Source organism: Stegastes partitus, unplaced genomic scaffold (assembly GCF_000690725.1).
Source record: "Stegastes partitus isolate 25-593 unplaced genomic scaffold, Stegastes_partitus-1.0.2 Scaffold18, whole genome shotgun sequence".
Taxonomy (NCBI): Eukaryota; Metazoa; Chordata; class Actinopteri; family Pomacentridae; genus Stegastes; species Stegastes partitus.
In genome coordinates this window covers 786,618-811,845 of record NW_007577749.1, presented here as the reverse complement: position 1 = coordinate 811,845, position 25,228 = coordinate 786,618, and the positions used below count along the sequence as shown (strand labels likewise).

The following is a 25,228-nucleotide window of genomic DNA, read 5'->3' as shown; positions in this document are numbered from 1 at the left end:
TTTTCCCCTTTAAATACAGACAAATATCTGTGAAATAATAATAGTTTTTGTTGATTTAAATAATGTAAAAGAATTGTCCGATTTTACAGTCACAAATTGTAAAAGAGAAACAAAATACAGTTTGTAAAAATACAGATTTTTAAAATATGGACATTATTTACAGTTTTGGCCTGTTTTCTCCTTTTTCCTTTTAGGGTCAACATGTAAATCCATTTAAAAAAAAACAAAAAACTGTAATTTTACTAGTTATTACCTGTAATGTAACAAGATTGAAAATGAGAAAAATAACAGTAAATTTTTCAGAATTTTTTTATTTATTTATTTTTTACAGTGCTGATGTGATTCCTGTGTGTGAGTGTAACTGAATGCAGGTAAATATCGTATAATGGTACATGCAGCTCACATCAGGTGGAATTTTTCAGTCCAGCTCAACAACAGACTAAACTGTAATTTAATGCTGCACTAATTTATTGTTTTGTGTATATACACCTAGCTTGTCGTGTACTTCAGTATTGTACACATTTTTGTGATTTGTGTGAATGACTCCCACAACACTGACATTTCTGATAACCCAGCTTTTATATATTATGATACAGAAGTTCCTTTGGTCCATCCAGTGCTCTACTGAGATCAGCAGTAAACTTGGTCCACTCGCAGCGTAGAACAATAAAACCACACCTAATGTTGTGTGGGTCCCCCTCTTGTTGCCAAACAGCTCTGACCCCTTGAGGCATGAAGATAGGACCTCTCGGGGTGTCCTCTGGTACTGGGATATATGCAGCCATCATTTGGATCTTGGGGGTTTCAGGGTGGGACCTCCTTGGATAATATTTGTTCCTGTGCATTCTGTAAATGCTCATTTGGGATTTGGGGAGTTTGAAGGTAAAGTCTGCGCCTTGGGCTCTTTGTCACTGTCATGCAGGGAGAGGCTGCTGCATTGGAAAGTGTTGTTGTCAAAGGGCCCTGTGATAGACTGGTGACCTGTCCAGGGTGTCCCCTGCCTTCGCCCTAAGTCAGCTGGGATAGACTCCAGCCCCCCCGCGACCCTTGTGAGGATTAAGCGGTGTATAGATAACGGATGGATGGATGTTTTCAAGGGGAGGTGTCGTTAGCAACAGCCATGTTTAGGTGAGTGCTGTGTCAAAGTAACGTCCACATCGATGCCAGGACCCAAGGATTCCCAGCAGAACACCGTGCTGTGACAAGATGATCAGACGTGATTTACTTTACCTGCCAGTGCTTTTAATGTTGTGGCTGATGAAGGGGGTCCAGTACAGACGGCTGACCTCACAGACCTTACTACACCATCTATGCATTTATGCTTGTGTCTCATGCGACTCAAATCAGGGACAGGGACCAACTTTTAGCAATACTAGAACTACAACCTCACCAGTGCTGGAAAGTGCTCCATGCTCCACTACCATGCTTAAGTATAATACTGAGGTACTTACAATTTATATTTCAGCTGTAGTTAGTTTCTAGAAAAGGCAGAAACACAAAGCATTGCAACACACAAAATTAAGCCACTTTACAGGAAAAATGAGTAAAGTTAGCCCTACCAAAGTCAGTTGCAACATATCAATGAATCAATAACAAAAATCCAATATATAGATACATTTAAACACTTTGATACCAGTAAATTGCGCAATGGTTTCTACTTTCAACCATCCTTTTCTTGTCATTTAAAAGTGAACACATACAAAGATGCCAGTATGTCCTTAACAAACTAAAACCCACAATATCACACAATTAACCAGACATCACACAAATACTTGCACACAATATATTGTAAATTTAATTCTTGCCTTTTAAATTGACCAAAAAACAGAATCCTGTGTTCCAAAACTGCAGTCACTAAATACAGGATACCTTACAAAACCTACAAAATGCAACAATTACAAACAATTTTGTTCAACATATAACAATTGTACAGTATAAATTTATACAATACTGTTTTTGTTTTTATTTGGCACTCGACCACAAGATACTATTTTGGAGTTTTAACAGAAGTGTTACACCTGACACTTTTTTTTTTTTCTAAAAAAAAGAAAAAAGAAGAAAAACAAAGGACAGGAAACAAGAAAAAAAAAAGATTTAAAAAACCTATAAAAGCGACACATTGTGACAGTATCATTGCAGTAGTTGTAATCCTTGGTTGGTCTGCATCTTTTTTTTTCTTTACAAAAAAAAAAAACAGCAGTTACTCAATTACACATTCAAAGCTTTTCTAATCAGAACACAACGCAGTAACTGAAACGGCTTCGCTCGGGCCTGGAGGAGGACAGTCAGCAGAGCTTGAAGAGGTTCTTTTTAAAATTTTGTTTATGTTTTCTGTTGAAGCTGAGTGAAGACGAAGAAATTAGGAGAGAAGACTGGACCAAAAAAAAGGGAAATAAATTCTCCCCTTAGAATGTAGAGGCAACACTTGAACTGATGTGTGACTGAGTGCATGGTATTCATATGTATTTACTGGAACAGTGTACATTCAGTTTCACTCAAAGTGTCCTCTGAGCCGCTGCCCTCTGTGTATATTGGACCTTGTTAGGGATTAAATTGGTTGTTGATTTAATTATTTGCCTCAGCTGCAACAGAAAACAGCTCTCAGCGATGACTGCCCAGCATTCTTACATGTACATGTGCATGATGGTCGTCCTAAAGCTCCTCTTCCGTGAAATCATTCACATGAACCACTAGATGTGTCAGCTTCGGCAGTCCATACTCCAATCCAATAACACTGACCACTGGTAGTACTAACGCTGACAATACTAACATACAGAAGCGAGCACAGAGCTAAATGGATGACCGGCTGTTTGATATCCATACATTAAAAACACACACATGCTTATGCGCACATGCATACGTGTTATTTTTATTTCTACGCACCTCCTGTACCCAACATGCTGCATTTCAAAACATCTAAAAGTGAACGTGAAGAAACGCGTCTTTGCCCTTCACATAGTAAAAGTCAACAAAAAGAAACTGGTTTGCATGCTTGATATCCCGCAACAGCTTAAATAAACAAACATCTTTTAAAATTATTAATATTATTTCACAACATTTGTTCTCAACGGAGTAATCTGGACTATGAGGATTTGTTTTACAAATTTAGATGCACTTTAAAATATCTACACTGTACTCAAATACTTGTAAAGACTAGTTTTCTATTGTTACCTAAAGCTAGAGCGCAGTAACTCTCTCTGTTGTTACTGATGTGAAAGAAACCACTGGAACAGGTGATGGATCGAGGGATTCTTTTCTTCCTTCATCAGGGAGACTTCCCTAAAATCAGACTGCTGATTTGGGTGCTTATGCATGGTAGCACAATATTATATGTTGTTGTTGTTGTTGTCCCGGCATAAAATCTATGAAACAAAGTCTATCAAGTTTGCAAAATACACAAACACACATACACATTCTCACAGTAGAAAAGAGGAAAGCAGTACTCGCTCTGACTGAAGGACAAACGTCACAGGTCCCGTCTGCACATTAAATGATCTCATTTACAGCACGTCCAACACCATCATGTCTCTTGTTTCCCTCTTGTGGTCTCATGCACACACTCTGTCTATTATACATATTAGAGTGATACAGGCTCTGTGTGGCCCCCGGCTGGAGCCTCAGAGGGGACAGAGAGCCAAGCAAAGACACTGATACAGAGACTCCAGTTTATACTGCATATATACAACCAACCGTAGACCTTCCTTATACTCTGACATGCCATTCGGAGAACTGAGGGGTTCAATTACAATCAGTGGGGTTTGACAACCTGATGAGAGATCAGTCTCTGCTGGGAGTTTGGAGGGTGCGGATAAACAGCTTGAGAAGGGAGGCGGGGAACTGGAGAATGTGGCTCCTGTGTCCATCTTTGAAATGTCCTCAGTGTACATATTGAAGGCCTGTCTTCTTCATCGTCATCATCTTGTCATTCTTCATCATCAGTGTGCTCCATAGTGGAGAGTTGCGGGCATTTAGTCACCCAAAGAAGCACTGCAGAGACACAAACGAGGCAGTCAGATGAGCAATGTGGCATAGTTGTTACTTTGTTGGTTTGCACATACAGGCAATATAAATACCAGCACATGCAATGTCTAAATAAACTGATTGGCTGAAACAGTTTGATTATAAACAATGGATGTTTAAAATGGAGTCTGTGACATTTTAGATTGATATATCAAGTATTTTCTAAAATTCAAAAGGACTAAAAAAGGCAGTTGACCCACTTTAAACACGTTTCATCTCACACTGAAATTTAAGGCTATGTTTGGATGGCAGTATCTATTGAAGTTAAAAACCTGACACTTTCACTGGTATTTCTCATCATCTCATTGATTCAAAACCTGCAAAACTGGGCATGGTAATTAAAATAATCTGATTATAATTGAGTTGAAATATGTAAAACAATTAAAGGCATTATGAAGTGATAAACATTAGTGATATTTTCTGAACCATATGAGGCTGCTTGTCACAATAATAAAAAAAGAACTTATGGAGTACTTTTAATATGAAATATTTGACCATATAAATGTTATTTCCGTGAAACCTTCATATTTGATTAAACGAGTATGACAAGTTGTACCACAAAAACAACAATACAGGTCGATAGCCTAAACAAGGCAGGACACAGTTAGAACATGGCTAAACAAATATACCTATGAAAATATATTTTTTAATACAGGCAGATTTTTCATGTACTGACTCTACTTTGTAGTCAGTTTGTCCCAATCAAACTGAGCCAACCTTCATGTCAAGGACCATCACTGGGGACCAGAGCTAACTGCTTCCCCAACAACAGATAGGAACAAACTGTATTTTAATGATTACATCGACAGGTTATTGACATGGTCTTATCTGACATTACAGACATATGAACACTTTTCTATCTATCTTTTTTCTTTCTATTTTCCAAACTAGCTATGACTTATGTGACCTTGAAAAACAAAACAGGAAACACAGATTGAGACCAAACATCTGATTTCAGTGGAAGAAGCTCCAGTGTCCAAGACAAAAAAGGTGCACCGAGAGTATATGTGTAGTTTGTTTGACATTACTGGGTGATTAGACCTGCAGCTTGTCCACCAGGCTTCGACTGTCAGCACCATGCTCTGTTGTTTTTGGCCACAACAACATAATCATCGCTCTGTACCAACCCTACTTCCAAGATTTGACTACCTGTGACTTCTTTCTTAACTGAAATTCAGTTTAAAGGGTCACTATTTTGACACTGCAGAAGAGTATTGGGAAATGGTCTGCACTTATACAGCATCTTTCTATCTTAGTGGCACTTTACAATGTGTTTCTCATACAACCATTCACATAACACATGACAATGGGAACAGAGCTGCAAGGACCTGCCTGCCATCGGGAGCAACTTTGAGTTCAGTGTCTTCTCCAAGGACACTTCAACTTTCGGAAGATCGATCCACTAAGCTTGCGATCAGTGGACAACCCGCTGTACCACCTGAGCCACAGCCGCCCATGAGTGCGTGTTGTGGATGATGAATGGGACCGTTGGGGAGCGTTGCAAACGTGGCAACAGTGCTTGGTGGGGTGTACCACTGCCCAAGGAGATTACTTTGAAAGGGATGGTTGACAATTTAAATCAGGTGTGATTTTTCCTTTTAATAAACACAGACAACATGTTTTGCTCATTACTCAGGACTGTGGCCAGCTGTACTGTAACTACCTGAACCTGTGGGGCTTTCATCTGTGTTACAGGCCACACTACAGGAGTTCAGGAGTACTGGGGCTACAATACAATCAGTTGTCCTTTCCTTTAGTGTGTTATATAGCTATATAGAAAATCCCAAGTTTTCTGATTGGAGATTCTTGAATCTGAACATTTACTGGTTTCTTTCTCCCTCTGTGACAATAAACTGATTATGTCTGAGGGTTTAGGACTCTTCTCTAATGATGCCAACACCAGAAAAACAGTCCAAACAAACCTTTGTTAAACAATAGTCAGGCGTGGCGGCAGTATGTACACAGAGACAGCTAATATGAGGCTTCAGCAGAACAATCAAGTGGATAATTTCCAAAGAGTTAGTGTATTCAAAACAGAATCCCCTCTTTGTGTTACTGTCCCTCCACTGCAGCTCAGGAAGGAAAGACTGTTGGGGGAAATGTGAATGTATCCTTAAGAGCAACATCATCAATCACAACTGTGAGCTCCACAGAGAGCAGCAGGGCTGCTGTCTGCTGATGTCTCCTCTGATTTCAACATCCTCTAACCTCAGATTGTGGCAGACTACTGTTGTGTTTAATTGCAATTGTATCTTTTTGATGCTCAGATCTCTACTCCACATTGTCTGGCTTTCAGCTTTCAAGGTCTGAGCCGGCTTACCAGGTTCATGCAGGAACAGCTCACGCCAAGAGCTCAGCAACATGAGCAAAAAAAAAGAAAAAAAAGAAAGGCAGAGAGCTTGAATTCCAAAAGAAGGTAAGGTGCACACAAAAACAGCCCTTCAGAAATGATCATATCCTACACATGGGGGTTTGAAAACGAAGAGGCTTCTTCTGAGCACCAGCACCTTTAATCCCTGCTCCAAAATACCAGGCCACCTCCTACAACGTCTCTTATATCAGTCCATGAACTACATATAGTCACAAAGACAGTGACACTGTGGATGACCCATCCCACATCCTGCAGAGCACACACAGCCTCTGAATAGATTCCCTCCAGCAGGCGTCTTCTCTGCCTGGGAGGAAGAACTGTTCGTGGGAGAAACACCTTCGTTCCTGAGACTGAACCTCAGCCCTCCTCTGTTACATCAGTGCACCAGAACTTTCAGTAAGGCCTGCACGACTCTGAACCAAGTACATTTTGCTGTATAGACGTCTGTTTCATTTCATTTACCCCTACCATGTAGCTAAAAAGTGAAGTAAAGAAGTTGCTGACTGTGAATCTTACAGGTTGTGTTGATGCCTCAGGTTTAGAACTGTCCAGCACTGCTGGGGTCGCACTGCAACAGGCGGACGATGGAGGGGTCGCTTTTCGCTCCTTTGATGAACTCCTCCAAAGACAGCTTTCCTAAAACATACACAGCACGAGCATGAAATCAGAAGAGAGACCATCGCTTTGTAAGTTAGATTTTAGTTCACAGCAGAAAACTGAGCCGGAGGCAGAGTGCTGGAGGTAAAGACACACAAGAGTCCTATTACGATCAGGACACCATCTAAATTGAAGGTCAAATGTGGTAACAACCACCTGTTTTAACAACACTGAGCCACACTGCATTCCCACACAGTGCAAGGGGTCGGGAATTACTCTAAATTATGGTGTATTTAGGTTTTTTTTTTTGTTTTTAACTAAGCTTTTCTGTATTTGTTTAAACATTCTGCTGTAATTATGTGGCCTTTAGAGTCTTGGTTTTTCGAGAGTACCTCAGGATGTAAGAAGGACCTGTCCATGTTTGTGCAACTCACCAGTGAACCAAGAGCCCTGAAAACTGCACCTTAACCCTTTTTACCTGAATCCTGGGGACGGGAGGTGGTGAGATTGCAACAATGTAAAGGTGAGCCTTTTATCTTTTTTTTGATTTTTCCACATAAAATCGGATTTAGTGCATCCTATGGTGTTGAATTTTCACCAACAGGGGGCAGTGTTGAGATAATTCTGCTTTTTTTCTGACCACCCTGGTGATAGATGGAGGCCCGCTGCCTCCCCAGTAGTTGTGCACTGCCCTTGATTCTCATCAGAAGATGCAAAATAAAGCCAGCATACTTCCACGTTGCGGTCAGCATGCTCTATCTTGCTTCATCTTGTGTCTTTGTTCTGCTGTCACTTTTCTCCCTGTTAGTCTTCCCTCCACCTCCTCCTCCTTTGTCTCTTCCAACCCACTCCTCTTTCACAACTCCACCTACCCACACTGCTCACTCAATCCTCACCATCCATCCATCCATCCATCCCCCCCCCCCAATCTTGTTACTGTTTCTCCTGTGCTGTGGGATCTCCACATGGAGAGTTGTATGTAGGTGCTGCTTGAATATCTATAGTCCAATTGAGTGCAACTCAAGTGTGTTTTGTGTGACTAACATTTCAGGTCAGGTATGAAATGTGTTGTCAGTGAGTGGCTTCTTCAGGTTGGAGCACTCTGTAATAGAAAACCAGGCTGGATTGTCAATGACAACAGCTGCCAGCCAGCTAACCAGGTGGCAGTGACAAGCTGTTCAATACATTTGCATTTTAAATGCCTGTTGTGCCTCCTTTCACACAATCAATCAGTTTCCACCAGATTGTTCTAAAATTCGTTTGATGTATTGTTGGAGAAGTACAAGTAAATTTAATATGCTTTGCATGTCAAGTCAGGTCACAATAAGACTCTGTGGGCATAGAGTGTGCTGACATTAGCTGATAGTACCACAGTGATGATTTTAATAGCAATCAAATGAACAATAAGTTGTTATAAAGTCCCTCTGCCACCATGGAATACATATGCACATGCAATGCATATACGCTATTACAAAATAAATCCTGATTTTACGGAAAATAAATTAAAAAATTATGTAATTTTTTAAATTGTATAAAAATTTACAAAGTCAAAGTAAAATAAAAAAGTATTATGCAATAATGTTATGATTATCTCTATTTTTTTTTCTCTCCAAAAATTGTACTATATTAGTTATACAGTTTGTTTCAGCCTTTTTTTAAACTGACATTCAAATTCACGTTAATGACAGTAATTATCTGTAATACAAGCATGCACTACTCTGAGGTTGATTCTGTCAGGCTCTGTACCCCCACTGGCTCTGCCATGGCAGCGCTGGAGTTTCTGGTGGTGCATGAGCTTAACTGTCTTCGTTGTGTGTAGATAGCAGGATGCCTGAGGAGTCTGGTAATGTCACCACACTGCTGCTGCTGCACTCAGGATGCTCTAATGGTTTTGTACTTTATCCTCTTGATATTTATTTAAGATATTCATTTATTTCAATAAAACTCTTGTAAATTCTGTCCCTCTCCACTTTACGTTGCAGCCCATGAGTCGGGTTGTGGCACAGAGAAAATCAATTCTCTTATTGGGCTCTGCAGGTGTATTTGATTGACATTGTTAATTTTCAGCTGAATAAAATGAAATGTGTTTAGAAATCAACAGTGCTGTGTACTTTGTCTTCCATAACAGGATTGCCATTTAACAATCATGGGCATTCGTTAACATTTTATCTAAGGTATTCGATTAGAATCATCCAGGAAAAATCAGTAAAATAACACCGTTTTGTTGTAGAATGTTTAGGTCTATGTATTTAAGGTATTTGATCATATTTATTTTGTAAAAATCTGTAACATTACAGTGTTTCTTTGCAAAACATACAATGAAAATTTCAGTAACTTTATTGTTTTTGCATTTTATTTGAATTAGGATATTCAACTTAAATCTAACAGTTTTTATTTGGCAGCAAACTACTCTCAGTCATGTGAAGTACTTTTTGTACTTTTTTTTTTTTTTTTACAGATTTTTTTGTTTGTTTTTAGGTGTATGTACAGTATACATATACATATGTGCATATAACCGTTGTGTTTAACTATTTAGGCCACCATTCGAGAAAGTACATAACAAGGAGTAACAACATGAAGGTACTACATCCTTATAGACTTCTTTCTTCATGAATGCTGCTTTCTAAGTAGCCTTGTAACCATATCTGAAGTGTGCTTAATTATAACACTTCAGCTGATAAATAATTTTCAGTATACTGATAAAAAAATACCAAACCTATGTGAGGTTTATTCTAAATGAAGTTACCCTACCGTCTCTATTGGTGTCCATCTGCCTGAAGATCTTCTCCGTCCTCTTCTCAGGTGTTGACTCGTCCTCAGGCATCTTCATCACAGAGGACACCATCTTATATATTGCCTACAAAGGGACACACAGTGGTCAGATAATCAGAGGTAGTTGCACGGTGTTATGGTACGAATTACTGCCCCCAGGAATTTCACAGCTCAATGGATGTCCATCTCACTCCTAGTGGAGACACATGGTAGCTGATAGGCTTGATTCTGCCACAGTTTCTGCTTTGGATGTTAACACATCACTCTACTCTATGTTAGCATATAATGTTCAATTCTGCAATTCTAATCAAACTTCTTTTTGCTTCTGCCTGCATTCACCACAGGTTTTGTGTTTTTGGGCTCTAAGTGGATGTTATGTGACAGTGGCTGTGTGTGGAGTCACTGTGCATCTTTAGCTTCTTCCATTTATTCTATTTTTTTTATTTTTCAGCATTAAAGCATGCTTCATGTTCTGTCCTCCAAGATGCCACGGTGGAACAAAAAAGTAGCATCAGTGACGTCTGTAAAACAATGCAACAGGTCGACATGTTGCATTTTCTACTTACCAAACTTGTCACTGTGCAACATTTGTCATTAATGATGCAAAATTCTAAGGATTAAAAAGTGCACAAAACCTCAATTTACTACTGGTTAAAGACTGAAGTGCAGAGTTTGTGGCCTATTAGAGTTTAGTGAATAAGTGAACAAGAGAAAGGGATTTCTGTTTCATTACAGACAAAACTTTGCTCTCTATTCATACAGCCTGAAAATAGCTCTTCTGTGCCACCTGTGGTTGTCTGCTCTCTCTACAACAGCTATACGCAAACTGCAACTATTGATGCACTGATCAGATTTTGTTAAATCAATATCAGTTCTTTGCCCACATGTAAAATCTGTGCACCCCAAATAAATCCTTTTAACCCTTTATTGAACAAGGAACCAGATATGGTAACTAACAGGCTTTAAAAATGAAGAATCACGTAACTTCATCCAGCCAATCAACAAAGGTCAGGCATCATCACAACACAGTCACGATGGCCTCTGACCAATCATGAGTGAGCCAGAGTGATGTTTTGACAAAAGTGTCATAAATTCCGTAAGTCAGACTGGTGATATGGAAATAAATGTTCTTTCATCTTTACATGTGTATTTTTTTTTCCTTTACAATAATGTATCCACATATTATTTGCATTTTTTTTTTACCCTATGTGGGCCAGGAATCGTATGTGGTGCTTTCACTTTGATTTGCAGCCTAAATCTGAAACTTCAAAAAAAAAAAAAAAGTCAAAAAAGAAAATATGTCAGTTTTTGGTGTTTCAAAGCCAGAGATATAGAGTGCTGTCTAACATGTCAGCCATCAAGCCCTATGGATGAGGACACAGTTATCCTGGAAGAGATCACTCCTATGAGGATTGAAGTGTTTCATCATAGAGACAAAGGTGATCACTCAGAACAACTCTATATTGATTTGCAGTGACCCCTTCCTTTAAAGGGATAAGTGGAACCAAACCAGGTCAGCAAAATGCCACTGGGGTCACCTCACTGAGAGGGGTCAAGGGTTCATGTCTTTCCTTTAATTTGTCACCCATCTGAATATTTATCTTTGGTCCAGACTACAGGAAATTCCTGTAACAGCTCAGTTACCTCAGAAACCCTCAGTCGTCGTGTAACAGAAGCTACAAAGACATAATAACTTTACAGGCTGCTGGTACTCATGTTGGGTTTTTATGTCAGTCCCACACATTAGCTGCTGTTAGTACAAGTAAATGTTGAAGGGAATTTGTGGTCCGTCCACATGATGCCAACACGGCATGAATATTTTGAGTTATTCCAAATCTGAAACTTTAGGAAAAGCTGGCAGTACTTGTCTTTCTGGTCTGCTTCTCTTCAGCGTACTTGACTGAAGATTCCTTCAGGATAAAAGCAACAAGGTGCTCACTTTGTTCTGTTGTGGTGGGACTTAATACAGTTAACAGAAAACACTATTTTCTACAGCCTCAGACAGAGAAAGTCGAGATCCCGGAAGGCCCACACAGAGGAATCTGCCACACATGGGATCTTATGTAACATGTCCCTGTGATAGTTCATTTATTGATATAAGGGAGATTTATCTGCTGTGCACAAAGACACACACAGGTGAGTGAATTTATACCATCAGTGCTTGCACCTATTCAAAATGTATTTCAACATGCCAGCTTGTGCACAGCTCCACTGCTCTGCGATTACATATTCATGGTTAAGGTAGTGAGGGGTGGAGACAAACATACGCACACACACAATCCCTTGCAGACTATTTATCAGTGTTGTGTCTCCTCTGCGCTCTGTTGCAATGCAGGCTGTTTGGCAGTAAACAGTGAAATCACAGCCCACTCTCTCTGTCTCTAATAAGAAGGCGGATTTGAGGGGAATGGGAGCTGACATGTGAATAGAAAAGGGCTGATTGTGATTACAGTGCAGCAAGAGCTTTATATAGGTGCTGGGTATGCTGCCTATTACACAGTAGCAAGGCAGCTCAGCTCCTGGGTCAAAGTGGAGCTGAGGGACAAACAAGACCGCAGTGAATATCAGCCTTCATTTCAGTTTGAAGCTGGGTCTGTTGTTAATTGAAATCCTTAAAACGGCTGAGTGTTTACTACATTTAGCCCATGTTACATACTAGGGATTTAGCTGATGGTCTAATCCAGAGCTACGCAGTCGAATAAGCTTAAATTTCTAAATCCCAAAATTACAAGCAACCAATAAGAAGTGAAACAATCTGGAGCTTTTAGCTCTCTGCCTACACATGGTGCTATGAGAAGAGAGAAATATAAAGTATTTTTGGTCACAACCCAGCTTACTCTACAAAGATTCCAATAAATGCTCAATTGCTAAATTTGAGCCCTCTAATAAGCACAATTATTGTTCCAATATTAAAATTAGAGGGCTTAAAGAAAGCTTTGGTGTCTGCTGCGTGGCTGTTGATTGGCAACAGCCTTCACTGATCGGCTGCTCCGCCGAGATCCAAAACCCAATCTGTACCAAATTCCAGACCTGGGGTGACAGGGCTTTCTCTATCGCCGCTCCCATCCTCTGAACTCACTCCCCAAAAGCATCAGAGAATCCTCCTCATTCTCCATATTCAAGAAATCCATTAAGACACATCTTTTCAACACTGCCTACAACTCATACATCCCCTTTCTCCACTACATTTTATTTATTATTATGATTTTATTTTACTTTTTAAAAATGTGCGTTCTTACCCACTTTCTGAAGCGTCTTTGAGTGTGTTGAAAAGCACTATATAAGTATTCCGTATTATTATTATTATTATTATTAGAAGCTACACTAACAATACTATCATAGGATGCTAAGCTAGTGTTCACTTTGGTTCCATGTCACAGGGAGTGTTTACAGGTACAGTGCTAGATTATGTCAAACCTTCCTAAATTCATTATTATATTCTCATTATATTACCATGACACCCTCACCTCAGCTGCCCTCCCTGGGTCTGGTTCTGCTGGAGGTTTCTGGATTTGTTGGGTTTCCCTCTATACTATACAATTGTAAGGTCTTCACCTTGCTATGTGAAGTGCCGTGGGATGACTAATGTTGTAGAATGGCACTATATAAATAAAGCTCAATGAATCTCCAGTCTATGCTTATGAATAGTGGTGCTTTGAGGTAAATGTTAACATAGTAGTAAGTTTATTCTTGACCATGTTCATCATTTTAGTCACATTTTAGCAGGCTAACATTAGCCAATTACAACTAAACACAAAGCACAGTTGAGGTTGATGTTATTAGTTTTGCAGCTCTTTGGTCATAAATCAGAATACTGGCCAAATGAAATTTGACCTGATGGTACGACATGAAAACTTCAGAGGTCATCAAACGTATAGTGACCAGTTTTAGAAGTGAATGCTTGAGGCAATACAAGATGTCCCTCAGTTTTAAAGACTTGCATCTTCAGCAGGAACCAGTGGGTTTGGGGCTGAGAGCCACAGAAAGGGTAGCTAGGTCAGCAAGGATTGAGGGATGGAGTTACACATTGTTGATTTTGGTCTTATTACCTTTATCTGTTCACGCAAGTAGTCTTTAGATACCAGGAAGTGTAATACTCCTGGACCAAAAATAAAGCCACTTAGTCAGTTTTGATCCTCTCTTTATCTGCACCCATAGACTACAATCTTTGTTACTCCAGGCTTATTTTTTTTCTTCACACGTGACACCATGCCAGCTGGTGTTATCCAACCCTCCTACTATGGATTCTCTTTTTTTCTCTTGCAGACTTTAACAATTTAAATTGCTTGATTTTTTTTTTCATTTCTCTGTTAGCAATTGTCTCCTTATTTGTCTGGAATGGCCATATGTGCTTTTACTTCTTTGACAGGCTTTGTCGAGCTCCAGCGATCTAAGCAGTATCCATTCTACAACCTGAATGCCACTGAGAAAAAAAAAAGAAGGCTCCTTTCATAGCCTTCCAGCAGGGAGCTTCCAGACAAGAACACAACATTGTCTCCTGTGAAGCCAGAAACAGCCTGAGCCACGGTCAAGAGGACAAACAGAGAGAAAAACAACACACAGTTACTCAGCCAAAGCTCTGGACTATTACCTGGCCACGTACAAATGTGAGGATAAATATCTTTTTGCTTCCCTCTACATAATACAGGAAAAGACAGATGTAGAAAGGCAAAAAGTGAGGTAGGTTATCTACTTGTTAAGAGTTATTTGCATTGGCAGAGCCAGCTGAACACCAGTGTTTAGTAGTAATAAGCACACACACACACACACACACACACACACATGCACACACACAGACACAGACACACACACCTACACACACACACACACACACACACACACACACAATACACAGACACACACAGTCTCTCGCCTCACACCACAGATGAATATGCTTCCCATGGTGACTTTATCCGTCTGAACAGCAATCTATTCACCTCCTGCGCCATTCTGTTCACTCTCGCTTAATTGCTATTATGAATGCTTTCTCCTTTCATTTTTTGCCAATCGAGACAATGATCTTCCCTCTGTGGCCGTCTGCTCCGCTGATAGAACTGTGTTTCAGATGAAAGGTAGACAGGGGTGAGACATCAACTACTGATGAGTAGATGAGACAGTTTTATCTTTCTATCTGTGTTCAGATTTTGTCATTATCTGAAGAAGATGAGCCAAGCTGACTGTGATCTATCCCATTCAATTACTCCCACAGCAAGGCTAATTATGAGCATCACCAGCATTTACACACTCTCTGCAGGAGAGAGCATTAGCTAGCTGGAGTGAACCACAGCTCCCAGTCACTATGGCAAATGGAGGCGAGTGTTAATAGAAAACATGAAGATCACTGTGGGAGGAATGACAGAATCGTTTGGGTGAAGCACTCGTAAGTGCTGGCCATAGTCGTACTGCTGTGATGGACAATATCCCTTACAGAGAAAACTCTCTAAATCTGGATAACATAGTGTTCAATCATGATCATATGACACAAAATAAAACTTTACAGATTCAAGACTACATAATATTTCTCTAATACACAACAATTAAAACTGCACAGGTATGGATTTGAACAAGAATGATTTGTTGTTGTTTTCAATCATATTACTGTTCAAAAAATGCGCATGAGAAAACATCATCCAAGAACAAGAGCTTCTTCGATTCTTGTGTTTGGCTGAACAACATGTAAAAATCAAACAAAGACAGCCTCTGCAACCACTTAACAAAACTAAATTAGTAAAACAGTGGATGTAAAGCATCCACTTGATCATGAACATGGAGCACAGTAGTGGAAACAGACTAGTTTTATCTGATAATGTTGGAATATCACAGCTAGAGTTGAACAAATAAAAAACATTGATGGATTTGGATATCATAATACAAAGCACAACAACTATCTTGTTTGTACTTAGAGGTGTCCTATCACAAGTTATACAGATATCTTTATTATATTAGACGTCTAAAGGAAAAACTGTTTCCTGAGCCAAAAGGCCTGTTTTTGCTGCAGTGCCATGAGTGACTACTAGTGACCACAAAGTAGCAGTGAGGCTGTACAACTGTGCTACATGTGGCTCCCTTACTACAGTCATGCTGTTCATGCATGCACACATTTTGAACTGTCTGCATGGCATATGACTAAATTTAATAGCCTCTTTATGTAGACTTTTTAGATAATTAAGCTAACGGCTCTGTGAGGCTGTATTTGGTATAAATATTAATGCTAACATATTCACAATGGAGCAGCATGGTGGAGCAGTGGTTAGCGCTGTCGCCTCACAGCTCCACAGTCCTGGGTTTGAAGCGTGGCCTGGGATCTTTCTGTGTGGAGTTTGTGTGTTCTCCCTGTGCCTGTGTGGGTTCTCAACGGGTTCTCTGGCTTCTTCCCACAGTCCAAAAACATGCTGAGGTTAATTGGTGATTCTAAATTGCCCGTAGGTGTGAATGTGAGTGTGAATGTGCCATCGAAAACATGCTAGGTTATTTCTCCAAAGTGCCCTTGACCATGGCGCTGGCTGGCAAATCTAGTAGATACTCTGCGTGCTACATAGTGGCTCCGCAGTGCTCACAATACTTAGGATTGCTTAGAAACAGAGAATGAATTTCCCTAGAATGGAGGATAATTTGAACACTACTTACAAAGCACAAGTGAAGCTGAAGAGATCTGGATGAAGTGAAGTGTTAAAAAATATGAATTTGCCCTGATGATGGTGCTAGGTGACAAGTTAGATGACCACAAGGTATTGCAATTCATCTTGAGGGGCATATAATGAAGATACAAAAATCATAGCACTCCATCTAAGAAATTTGAAGACATTTCACTGAAAACCTCGTATGTGAACATCATGTGGAGAAAGGACACCTTGGATGCTATGGCCAGTCTTCTACATCACCTGGGCACAGAAACACAGCAGAAATGGATTTAGCTTTATGAGAGCCAGCTGCCAAATCTGCCCTCTGATGCACCTAAACGCACATACTTTGATCACACTAAGCTGCAGACCTCACTGAAACTTTGAGCTCAGGCTTCATTTAAACTTCAGCATTTGCTTTCAAAAGTCAGTGCTACCTGAAAACTTTTTTCTGAAGCCTGCTTTCTCTGTGCAGAGGCGGGTGGCTTTGAACCAGGAAAGTCAGCCAGCCAAATGCAGAAAGGGAAAAGATAGACATGAGGAGAGATGAATACTGTGTGTATGCGTAAGTGCTTCTGTGTATGTCTGAGACGGAAAGACTGAAACTGAGATGGCCCTGGGTTCTTTCTAAAACTTCAGCAGTGAGGAATGGCACTGTCTAATGAGTAAAACACAGAAGCCCATTTCTGCTTCTAAGGTTACAATGAAATATTTGTTACTACTACAAATCCGGTTTTTGTAGGCACAGTGCAGCAGGACAACATTTCTGCAGCTAATTACCAGCAGCAGCATACATCCACTCACACTCATTCCTTCAAGACTCTCCTCCTTTTCACTTCAGCTGATGAGATCTGCAAACAGTCAGACACGAGCATCTGAGTCATTGCTCTCTGTTCTTTTGTCCTTGAAAACAGTATCATCTTTTAATGGTAAGTGGGTGGAGAGTTTATGTCGTCAGACGACAGAAAGAAGTGACGGATTGAAGTCTGAATCATGGTAATCTTGAAGGGGGGGGAGACTAATTGAACCTTGAAGAGATGATTGGTGGGCACATGTGAGGCAATACAGACTATTTCCTGGGACTGGTTGTGGCCACCTTGGAAATGAATCAGAGACACTGGCTTGATTAGCTTAGATCTAAAAGCCTTTATACCTGTACCAGCAGTGACTCACAGTATGCTGGGAGAAAATAAAATTCTGAATAATAAAAACAAAACCAAAGCTTCAAGTAGAAAGACACTAATAATCAACAAGGAAAATCTGAAAATCTGATTTAAAGTTACTATAATCAATATTTTAGAGCAACAATGGATGAAATTACTACATGTCATATGACAAAGATCTATTGAATTTCCCTTCTGGGATAAATAAAGTTTTTTGTTTTTTTTTCATTTCATTTCATTTCATTTCATCACTCAATGACAATCCCATAGAGAATCATCACCCAACTCTGCCACTTGTCAGAGCTATGCAATGTGTCTTAGCATATTTCAGCTTTTTTTTTTTTTTCAAGCAAAAGCTCACCCATAAACCCACTATTTACTACTTGTCCACCATCAAAACAAAGCTAGTGACTACAGCTAACCTATGACTAGCCTAAAACAGAGGTAAAAGGAGAGTGACTGCCAAAATTTACATTGCCTGTATATATGTGCTAGATGTGTAAATGAAGGGCTGTGGCAATTTTTTCACTGTCCAGTGTAAGTCACTGTGCACATGTGAGTGTAAATGGTTGCAGTAAAATGTCTTAAAATGACGCATGTACACCTCTCATTTGGTAAAACTCTTTAGCCTACAGCCAAAGACCTTTCATAACATTGCTTCTGTCTGTTGACAGAGCAAACTACTTGATACATTTATTTAGTGTATATAAAACTAGCAGAAACCTCTGTATATGTGTTGTTGTGATTTTTATGAATTGCTGCACTGCAATTTCTTATACACAGCTTCCAAATATTAAGATAAAAAGACAGAGGTTATGATTTTTGGTACATAAAGTGCTCATCTTGTCAGCTGTGAATTTAGTCCACTCACAGTGTACGTACCTAGACTGTGAGAAGGTGGTCCATGCTTTCATATAATCCAGTGCAGATGGTGGTCCTAACGTGCAATAAACTGTTTACGTTCGTGCATGTGCAACTCACTTTAGGCAGTGACTCACATGGGACATAGTTTAACAAATCAACACATGGTAATATGTCAAAGTAGACTTTACAACTCGTTTCTGTTGCTTCCAAGTAGCTAAAAGCAACTGATGCAGATTAAAGACTTGCAAAGCAAAAGAGAGAGAAGCCATGTCCCAACTTCTACGAGTATATCACTTCAGTGAAGCTCACATTGAAATCATTACTGTTACTCTGCCCAGTGGGTGAACCAGCTACAGGACGTGAGCAAACATACACTTATAATCTCACACACAGATGTGTGTTCATTGTATTACTCTTGATCTTTTCTTAAAAATGATCTTTTCTTCTTCTCATCCGTTTCTGTTCTGTCTCTGTTCCACCTTTCTCTGACTGGATGCAGCTCCTTTGTCCATACATCTTTCTAACCTGACACACACAGACTTCCTGTTTCAAAATGATTCCTAGACTGAAGACACGATGAGGTGTCTGCTGAACAAGAAATCAAATTAGGTGAAAGTAGAGTGGGAAAATCTAGCTGCTGTTACATAAATGTGGAGGAAGTAAAGCATACTCCTGTGCATACACACACACACGCCTCACACACACACACTCACATATATACTGAGTTTGTGCATGTAATAGTCTGTTTACATGAGCTTTTGTACAGGAAATGCCATCTGCACTCCCCTTTTTCCTTGTTGTTTTCTCTCCTATAGGTGAGCAGTGCCCTCCACGCAGCTCAGAAAACAAGTCATTAAATGTTTTACAAAAGAAATGACTTTCCAACCTCTAAAATAACTTGTAAAAAAATAACTGTTCTTCTTACAAAATGACAAGGCTTTGAATTTATTTTTATTTCCTTTTTTGTTAATATGTTAATAAAAAAGGTTTGAAAGTCTGCCTAGTCCGCTGGGCATTTCAGTTGACATTTGCCTTCATTATCTTAGTGAATAACAACAGGTTAGCATGCAGGGCTTTGAACACTGCCTGAGAGACGGTCCTCCTCAACTGTCCAGCATAAGACTGTTTTCAGCAGCTATAAAAGACAACAAGTAGGCTTTACAAAATATAAAACGTGCACACAGACATGACAGCACAAGACATAATACAGTAACTTCAAGCCAACAGACAAACATACAGTCCACAGTGATTTTTAGACATGGATTAGGCTAAGGTGTGGAGCAGATGGAAAAACTACTCTTTTCTTTTCTAAATAAAGCTAAAAGCCACATTTAAGAAGGAGTTAAGCTAATGAACCCTTGAATGTTTCCAAAACTGCTTTCATTGGTAGGAAAAGGAATGTTTCCAATTAATCTAAATGCTTTTTTAAGTACACTGACATTTCAGTGCTGGCAGTAAACAAGATCCTGAATGACATATCTCTCAGAAATCAGGAGGAGGCCCATCCAGCTCCATGCCCGTGTGAACTTCCTCTCACCCTGAAGCAGAGCTGTATGTCCTGCTGTTCTTAAAATGCCAGCACTGTTTTTCCTTGTCTCATAAAGAGTGTAATATGGATACAGTGGCAGCACTGTTCATAAAAGTATTTAACAATCATTGCCCTGGCTAAAGTTGTAGTTAGTTTGCATGTGTCTATGTGTCACCTGACTTTTACATTTTAAGCACACTTGAACACAGGTATGGACAACACTTGAGAAGACCATGCGACAGAAAAGGTTCTTCCTGGTACAGTAACATTCTGTATTTTAGACCCTGTATCATCTATAAGCTGTTCAACATGCAGTATTAGTACAGCCGGACACACTCACCTGTACGATCTCCAGCATCTCAGCTTTACTGATGTACCCGTTCCCGTCCAGGTCGTACATACTGAAGGCCCATTTCAGCTTCTGCTCCAGCTTGCCACGCGACGTCACACTTAATGCGATGATAAACTCCCGGAAGTCTATTGTCCCGTCGCCATTAGCATCGAATGTGCGAAAGACGTGCTCAGCAAACTTTGAAGCGTCTCCGTAGGGAAAGAAGTTACCGTAGATCTTCTTGAACTCCTCCATGGAGAGGTTCCCGCTGGGGCAGTCCCTGAGGAAGCCCTTGTACCACTCCTGGATCTCATGCTCGGTGAAGTCAGTGCTCTCCAGCAGGTCTTGCATCACCTCAGGACGGAGCTTGCTGTTCTGCTTCCCCATGTCTGTTGGTCCTGATTCACTCTGCTCACAGCTGAGAGACACATAAGTGGATGTTACAAACACTAATAAACTATTTAATGTATGGCACAGTGAAAGACAGATGAAAAGAAGAAAGAAACTGTTTAGCACACCATATAAGTAATCATGAAAAAATAATATTCATATTTATAGCTATTCTGCAATATTCTAAGGGCAAAACACGAAATTCTAAATGCACATCAAACTGATCACACAAGCACTGACCTTTTTGCATCAATTCTTAAACAGCTATAAACACACAGCACTACGTTAGCTTAAAGCAGTTTTAAAACTATCCACGACCTGATTAATCCAGTGTTCTGACAAGATGCCTCCAGCTAATTCTGCACTCTTCGCTGAAGGTCTTATATACACTGAACATTTTCCATGCCTTTTTTTTTTTTGCAGTTTATGCAGTTAAAAAAAAATAATTCTCATAACCTCTATGTTTATTGGGTTGTTTTTGTCTGCTAATGTATCACTTGGAAATCTGTCTATGGATCATAACGGATTTTTAATTCATTCCATTCAGCTTGCAACTCCAATGTTGAAGGTCTCGACATATTATATAAGGCTACTAATATCAAGAGCAAAATGATTTCTGTCCTCTTAATGTGGTAGCCTGCAGGCGGAAAAATGTTATATTCTCAAATATGGCTTTTTTTTCTTGCTAACTTTAACTGTGAAGGGGGACTTCTGTGGTTTTTACTTGTGCCGCCTATAGCTGGTCTGTGACACTAATTTGTTACTATTTGCTAGAGCTTGTGGTCTCAGTTAGCGTTATCACTGCTGCTATCTGCAGGTTCTCACTGGAAATCAAGGAGACATGTTGGATAGGTAGGGCCGACACATGTCTATGTATGTGAGACATGCAGTTTTGGAAAAAATATTGATATATAAACTACAGTGTGGTCTGCTTAGCTTCCAGCCCCCCTATAAAAATATAAGCTCTTCAGACTTCATGTTTATCAGGACTAAAATCACTCCCCTTTACAAACTGATGGAACTTTCCATGGAAAACAGCTCTGTGTACTCTGAGTACACACGGCGCCATATGCCTGACACGGGCTTAATTACTCTATAAAATCTCTCTATGCACAAACGCACACGCACATGCACACACACACTAAAGTCGTCCTAGATGCACAGGAAGGAAAAGGTGGTACGGTCAAATGATATGTACACTGAACTGCTCAGCAAACATCATTCCGATTCATAACCTCTTTAAAAGTAATTTCTTTCTTGTCTACTGGGAACTGCCGTATCAGTGTTTGTAGTGCAGATTGTTATGAACCGGATAAAGCCATATAATCTCTGTTTGCACCTGATTTAAACGTTCACGTATAGTAACAAATATAACATTTACTCAAAACAGTAACAATGGTGAGTCATCCTCTCCATGTATCTGAGCTACAATAAAGACACATTATATTATTTTTTGATAATAAAAGCTGCAGTGCTCATAACAGTGACTGCTAGCTGTCTCGTTGAGTCACTGATGACTTGAAGGTGAGAAATTATAGGTTGACCTGAATATTAATGCCATAAAACATCTCAAGGAACAGATGCTAATTTGTGCATTTATTTTATTCTTCTGTTTGACATGAAACTACCCAGTGTTTCACAGAGCAGATCTTGTAATTTCATGACCTCACAATGACCAGAAATTGTCGAGTAGTTTAATTATATTAAAACATTCTTCTCATGTTTCAAATCTATAATTTTGAAGTCACAGGTGTCATGGTCAAACTGTGCCTTGTTCCCAGTCCCCACGCTGCGGTCAAATCACTGGCTCTGACAAGCTGCTGCTCTCTGAGTTCTGTGACTCCTGGCTAACCTGGCTGCACTCAGGTTTATTGTCTCCTTGCTCAGTTTGCCTGTCTGTCTGTCTGTCTGTCTGTCTGCCCAGCCAACAACCCTGCTAACCCAGCCAGACACACACCAGCCTTGGCTTTCTCCTCTCCCAGACCCAGCCTCTGAAAAGCTTTGCTTCAGCTCTCGGCCATCTCCAACTATCGCAGCCTCAACATCTCAGCAACAAAAAGTTGCTTGAAAAAAATAAAAAATGACACAAAAAAACTTCATAATACTGAGTAGAATTTTGAAATTTGACTGAGCTACTTCAGTGTTGTGGCTATTTTACAAACCTGTGCATTGTCTGTATTTATTTGTATGATCATTATTATTTTTCATGACGTATTAAGTATTATTTTAGTCTCGTATTCGAGTGTCAGTAAGACAGGGATATAGTGGCAACAGACACAGTGGAAGAGTTCCGTGTCTGTTTTTTATCTGCCCTTTTGGTGACACAAACAGGAAGTGCCTGCCCCTGGTCTCAATGAGATTGTACTCTTGCTACAATAACCACACTGTCAGTGTGTATGCAAGTGTACAATATATGCACATGACCCTATTTTAGTATTCATCAGAAGCCTTTTTTGCATTAAAATACAACTGTAAGATGCAAAATATGACCACAGCATATGCAGTAACTCTCCCAACATGCCTTAGCATGATCATTTTTTCTCAGTTGTATGTGTTTGCGCAAAGAAAGTATTCCGCTCTGCTCAGTGTGCTGTTAGTCTCGCCTTGGCCTTCACTCTGAATAGTCTCAGGAAATGAGTCACTTATGTCCTCAAAGGCACCATCTATACAACTGTGTAAAAAACCACAGGAGATGAAAACTGCAGAAAGTTTCTTTTTCACGTCCTTATGAGCGGGTCATTCACAGGGTCTACTGAGAGAAATCAGACAAAAAGCATAGGTGACGACTTGGCAGACTGATCGACCGACAGCTCAACTCAAATCAAAGTTCAAACAAGGCTGCCAGCGAGCAAAAATTCCACAATGTAAGCAAGGATATCTGAGAAGTGATACCTTATCAGAGTGTGGAATTATCTGCTACTTGAGTCTGATGGAAAAGCGTGAGCCCCAGTCATGCCCTTTAGTTAACACAATGATGAAAAGAGATCTGGTGTCTTGGTCTTGGTCGGACTGAATCATGATCAAGGACAGCAGCCACTTTAGTGCCACATAAATGCACCTAAGAAAGAAGTATGTGGGGCATGATTTTTGACAATCTAGCTCTTTGACAGACTTCTGTTGGTTTGTACTAACAGTGACATCCAATGAGCCAAGCTGCAAATATGGATGAAAAACACAAACACACTGCAGCCCTAAATGTGGATGTGCAGAATAGGAAACAACAAGAAACTAGTCTTAAGTCCATTGCTTCAATTATTGGACTCTTTTCAGAAACAAAATTTAATTAGTGTTTACTTTCAGGAGGTTTTTATCCCCGTTTCCACACTCAAACCTGTTTATCTGCTTGCGTTTCAGTCTGCTTTTACCAAATGCTTTCACAAGAAGCAAACAAGAAAGAAATTAATGCATTTAAAATTAAATGAACTGGAAGTGCTTGTTTCAAAACTATGACAGATATTTGGGAAATACGTTTTTTTTTTTTTTTTTTAAATCCTCTATGCTGTATTAGCAGGTGAAAGCAAACAGTTGAGGGTTTGGTTGAAAAAGCAAAAAAAAAAACAAACAAACAAACAAACAAAAAAAAGCTCTCACTCAATGCCAATTACTGTACTGAGTAACCTTTAAGGTGCTGCTACAGCAACTGACCCTCAGAGTAATGACACTTCAGTGTGTCGCCAAGCTCTTCAATCCACAGCCTTGACCCTGTCCACCGCTATAAACACAGTCTACATGCACACACACTCACAAAGCTGTAATTACTGACCTACTGTGTCCTGTCACCTGTTATGATACACTCTATTGCAAGCCGGTACACTTACGTTTGCGTTCACAGACACAACCACAGCCGTTAAAAGAATCTGCTACTGCTGCTGCTGTCGTGATCAGCTAACCTCAAGACATGGATTTTTAGTTTCAGTTGCTTGTCTGTAAGTGTACGTTTGCGTGTTCACACTTTTGTGGTCATCTCTTCAGTTAGATTCTTTGGACCACTGGAAAATGTATTTCTGTTGTTGCACTCACTCCTTCATAAGGTTATTTTTGATTGGATTAAGGTTTAAATTTGCTTTATGCTATAGCTGGTTACTAAGGGGACAAATTCAGTCAAAGTGAAACATGGACAGAATTAAAGACGAACATTATGTGATAAAAAAAGACCAAGAGCATGTGCATGGAGTACACTGTAAATCAGAGATTAACAGCAGCTGGCTTTAAAATGAGTAGACTGTGGTGATAGAACTAGTTTCCAGGCATCTTGAGGCGGCGACATGCTTCAGCTGGCTGTTCAGAGTGTCAGATAGCTCTGGAAAGCTGCTTTCTCGGATTTGGGCTTGAGGTGGTATATTCTGGTAACCAGTCTGCAAAAACAGACAATTGGACAGTCATGATTAAATGGTACGTTTTGGAGGCCAACCAATGCTGGATTTTTTGGAGCTGATACTGATTTAGGGAGTAAAAAAGCTGTCATATGTACTCAAACTAATTTCTACATGTGTAGTAGATGGTAGTTTTTTTGCATTATGCTTTAACAAGTGCACAGAAACATATACCACAACACCAATTCACCTGTGACAG

The 25,228-nt window shown here is 39.8% G+C and overlaps 1 protein-coding gene across 2 annotated transcripts in view; it reads right to left on the bottom strand.

Moving 5' to 3' along the window:
* Positions 1 to 1,770: 1,770 nt before the first annotated feature.
* Positions 1,771 to 25,228, bottom strand: part of ncalda (neurocalcin delta a) — a 79,672-nt gene continuing 56,214 nt past the window's right edge. For both annotated transcript variants that reach the window (XM_008291991.1, XM_008291983.1), the window contains 4 exons: positions 20,276 to 20,684; positions 9,740 to 9,845; positions 6,908 to 7,027; positions 1,771 to 3,987 (listed from right to left, as the gene is read on the bottom strand). In XM_008291991.1, coding sequence (XP_008290213.1) covers positions 6,930 to 7,027; positions 9,740 to 9,845; positions 20,276 to 20,653 — 582 coding nt within the window. In that variant the 5' untranslated portion in view covers positions 20,654 to 20,684 and the 3' untranslated portion in view covers positions 1,771 to 3,987; positions 6,908 to 6,929. The remainder of the gene's footprint in view (positions 3,988 to 6,907; positions 7,028 to 9,739; positions 9,846 to 20,275; positions 20,685 to 25,228) is intronic.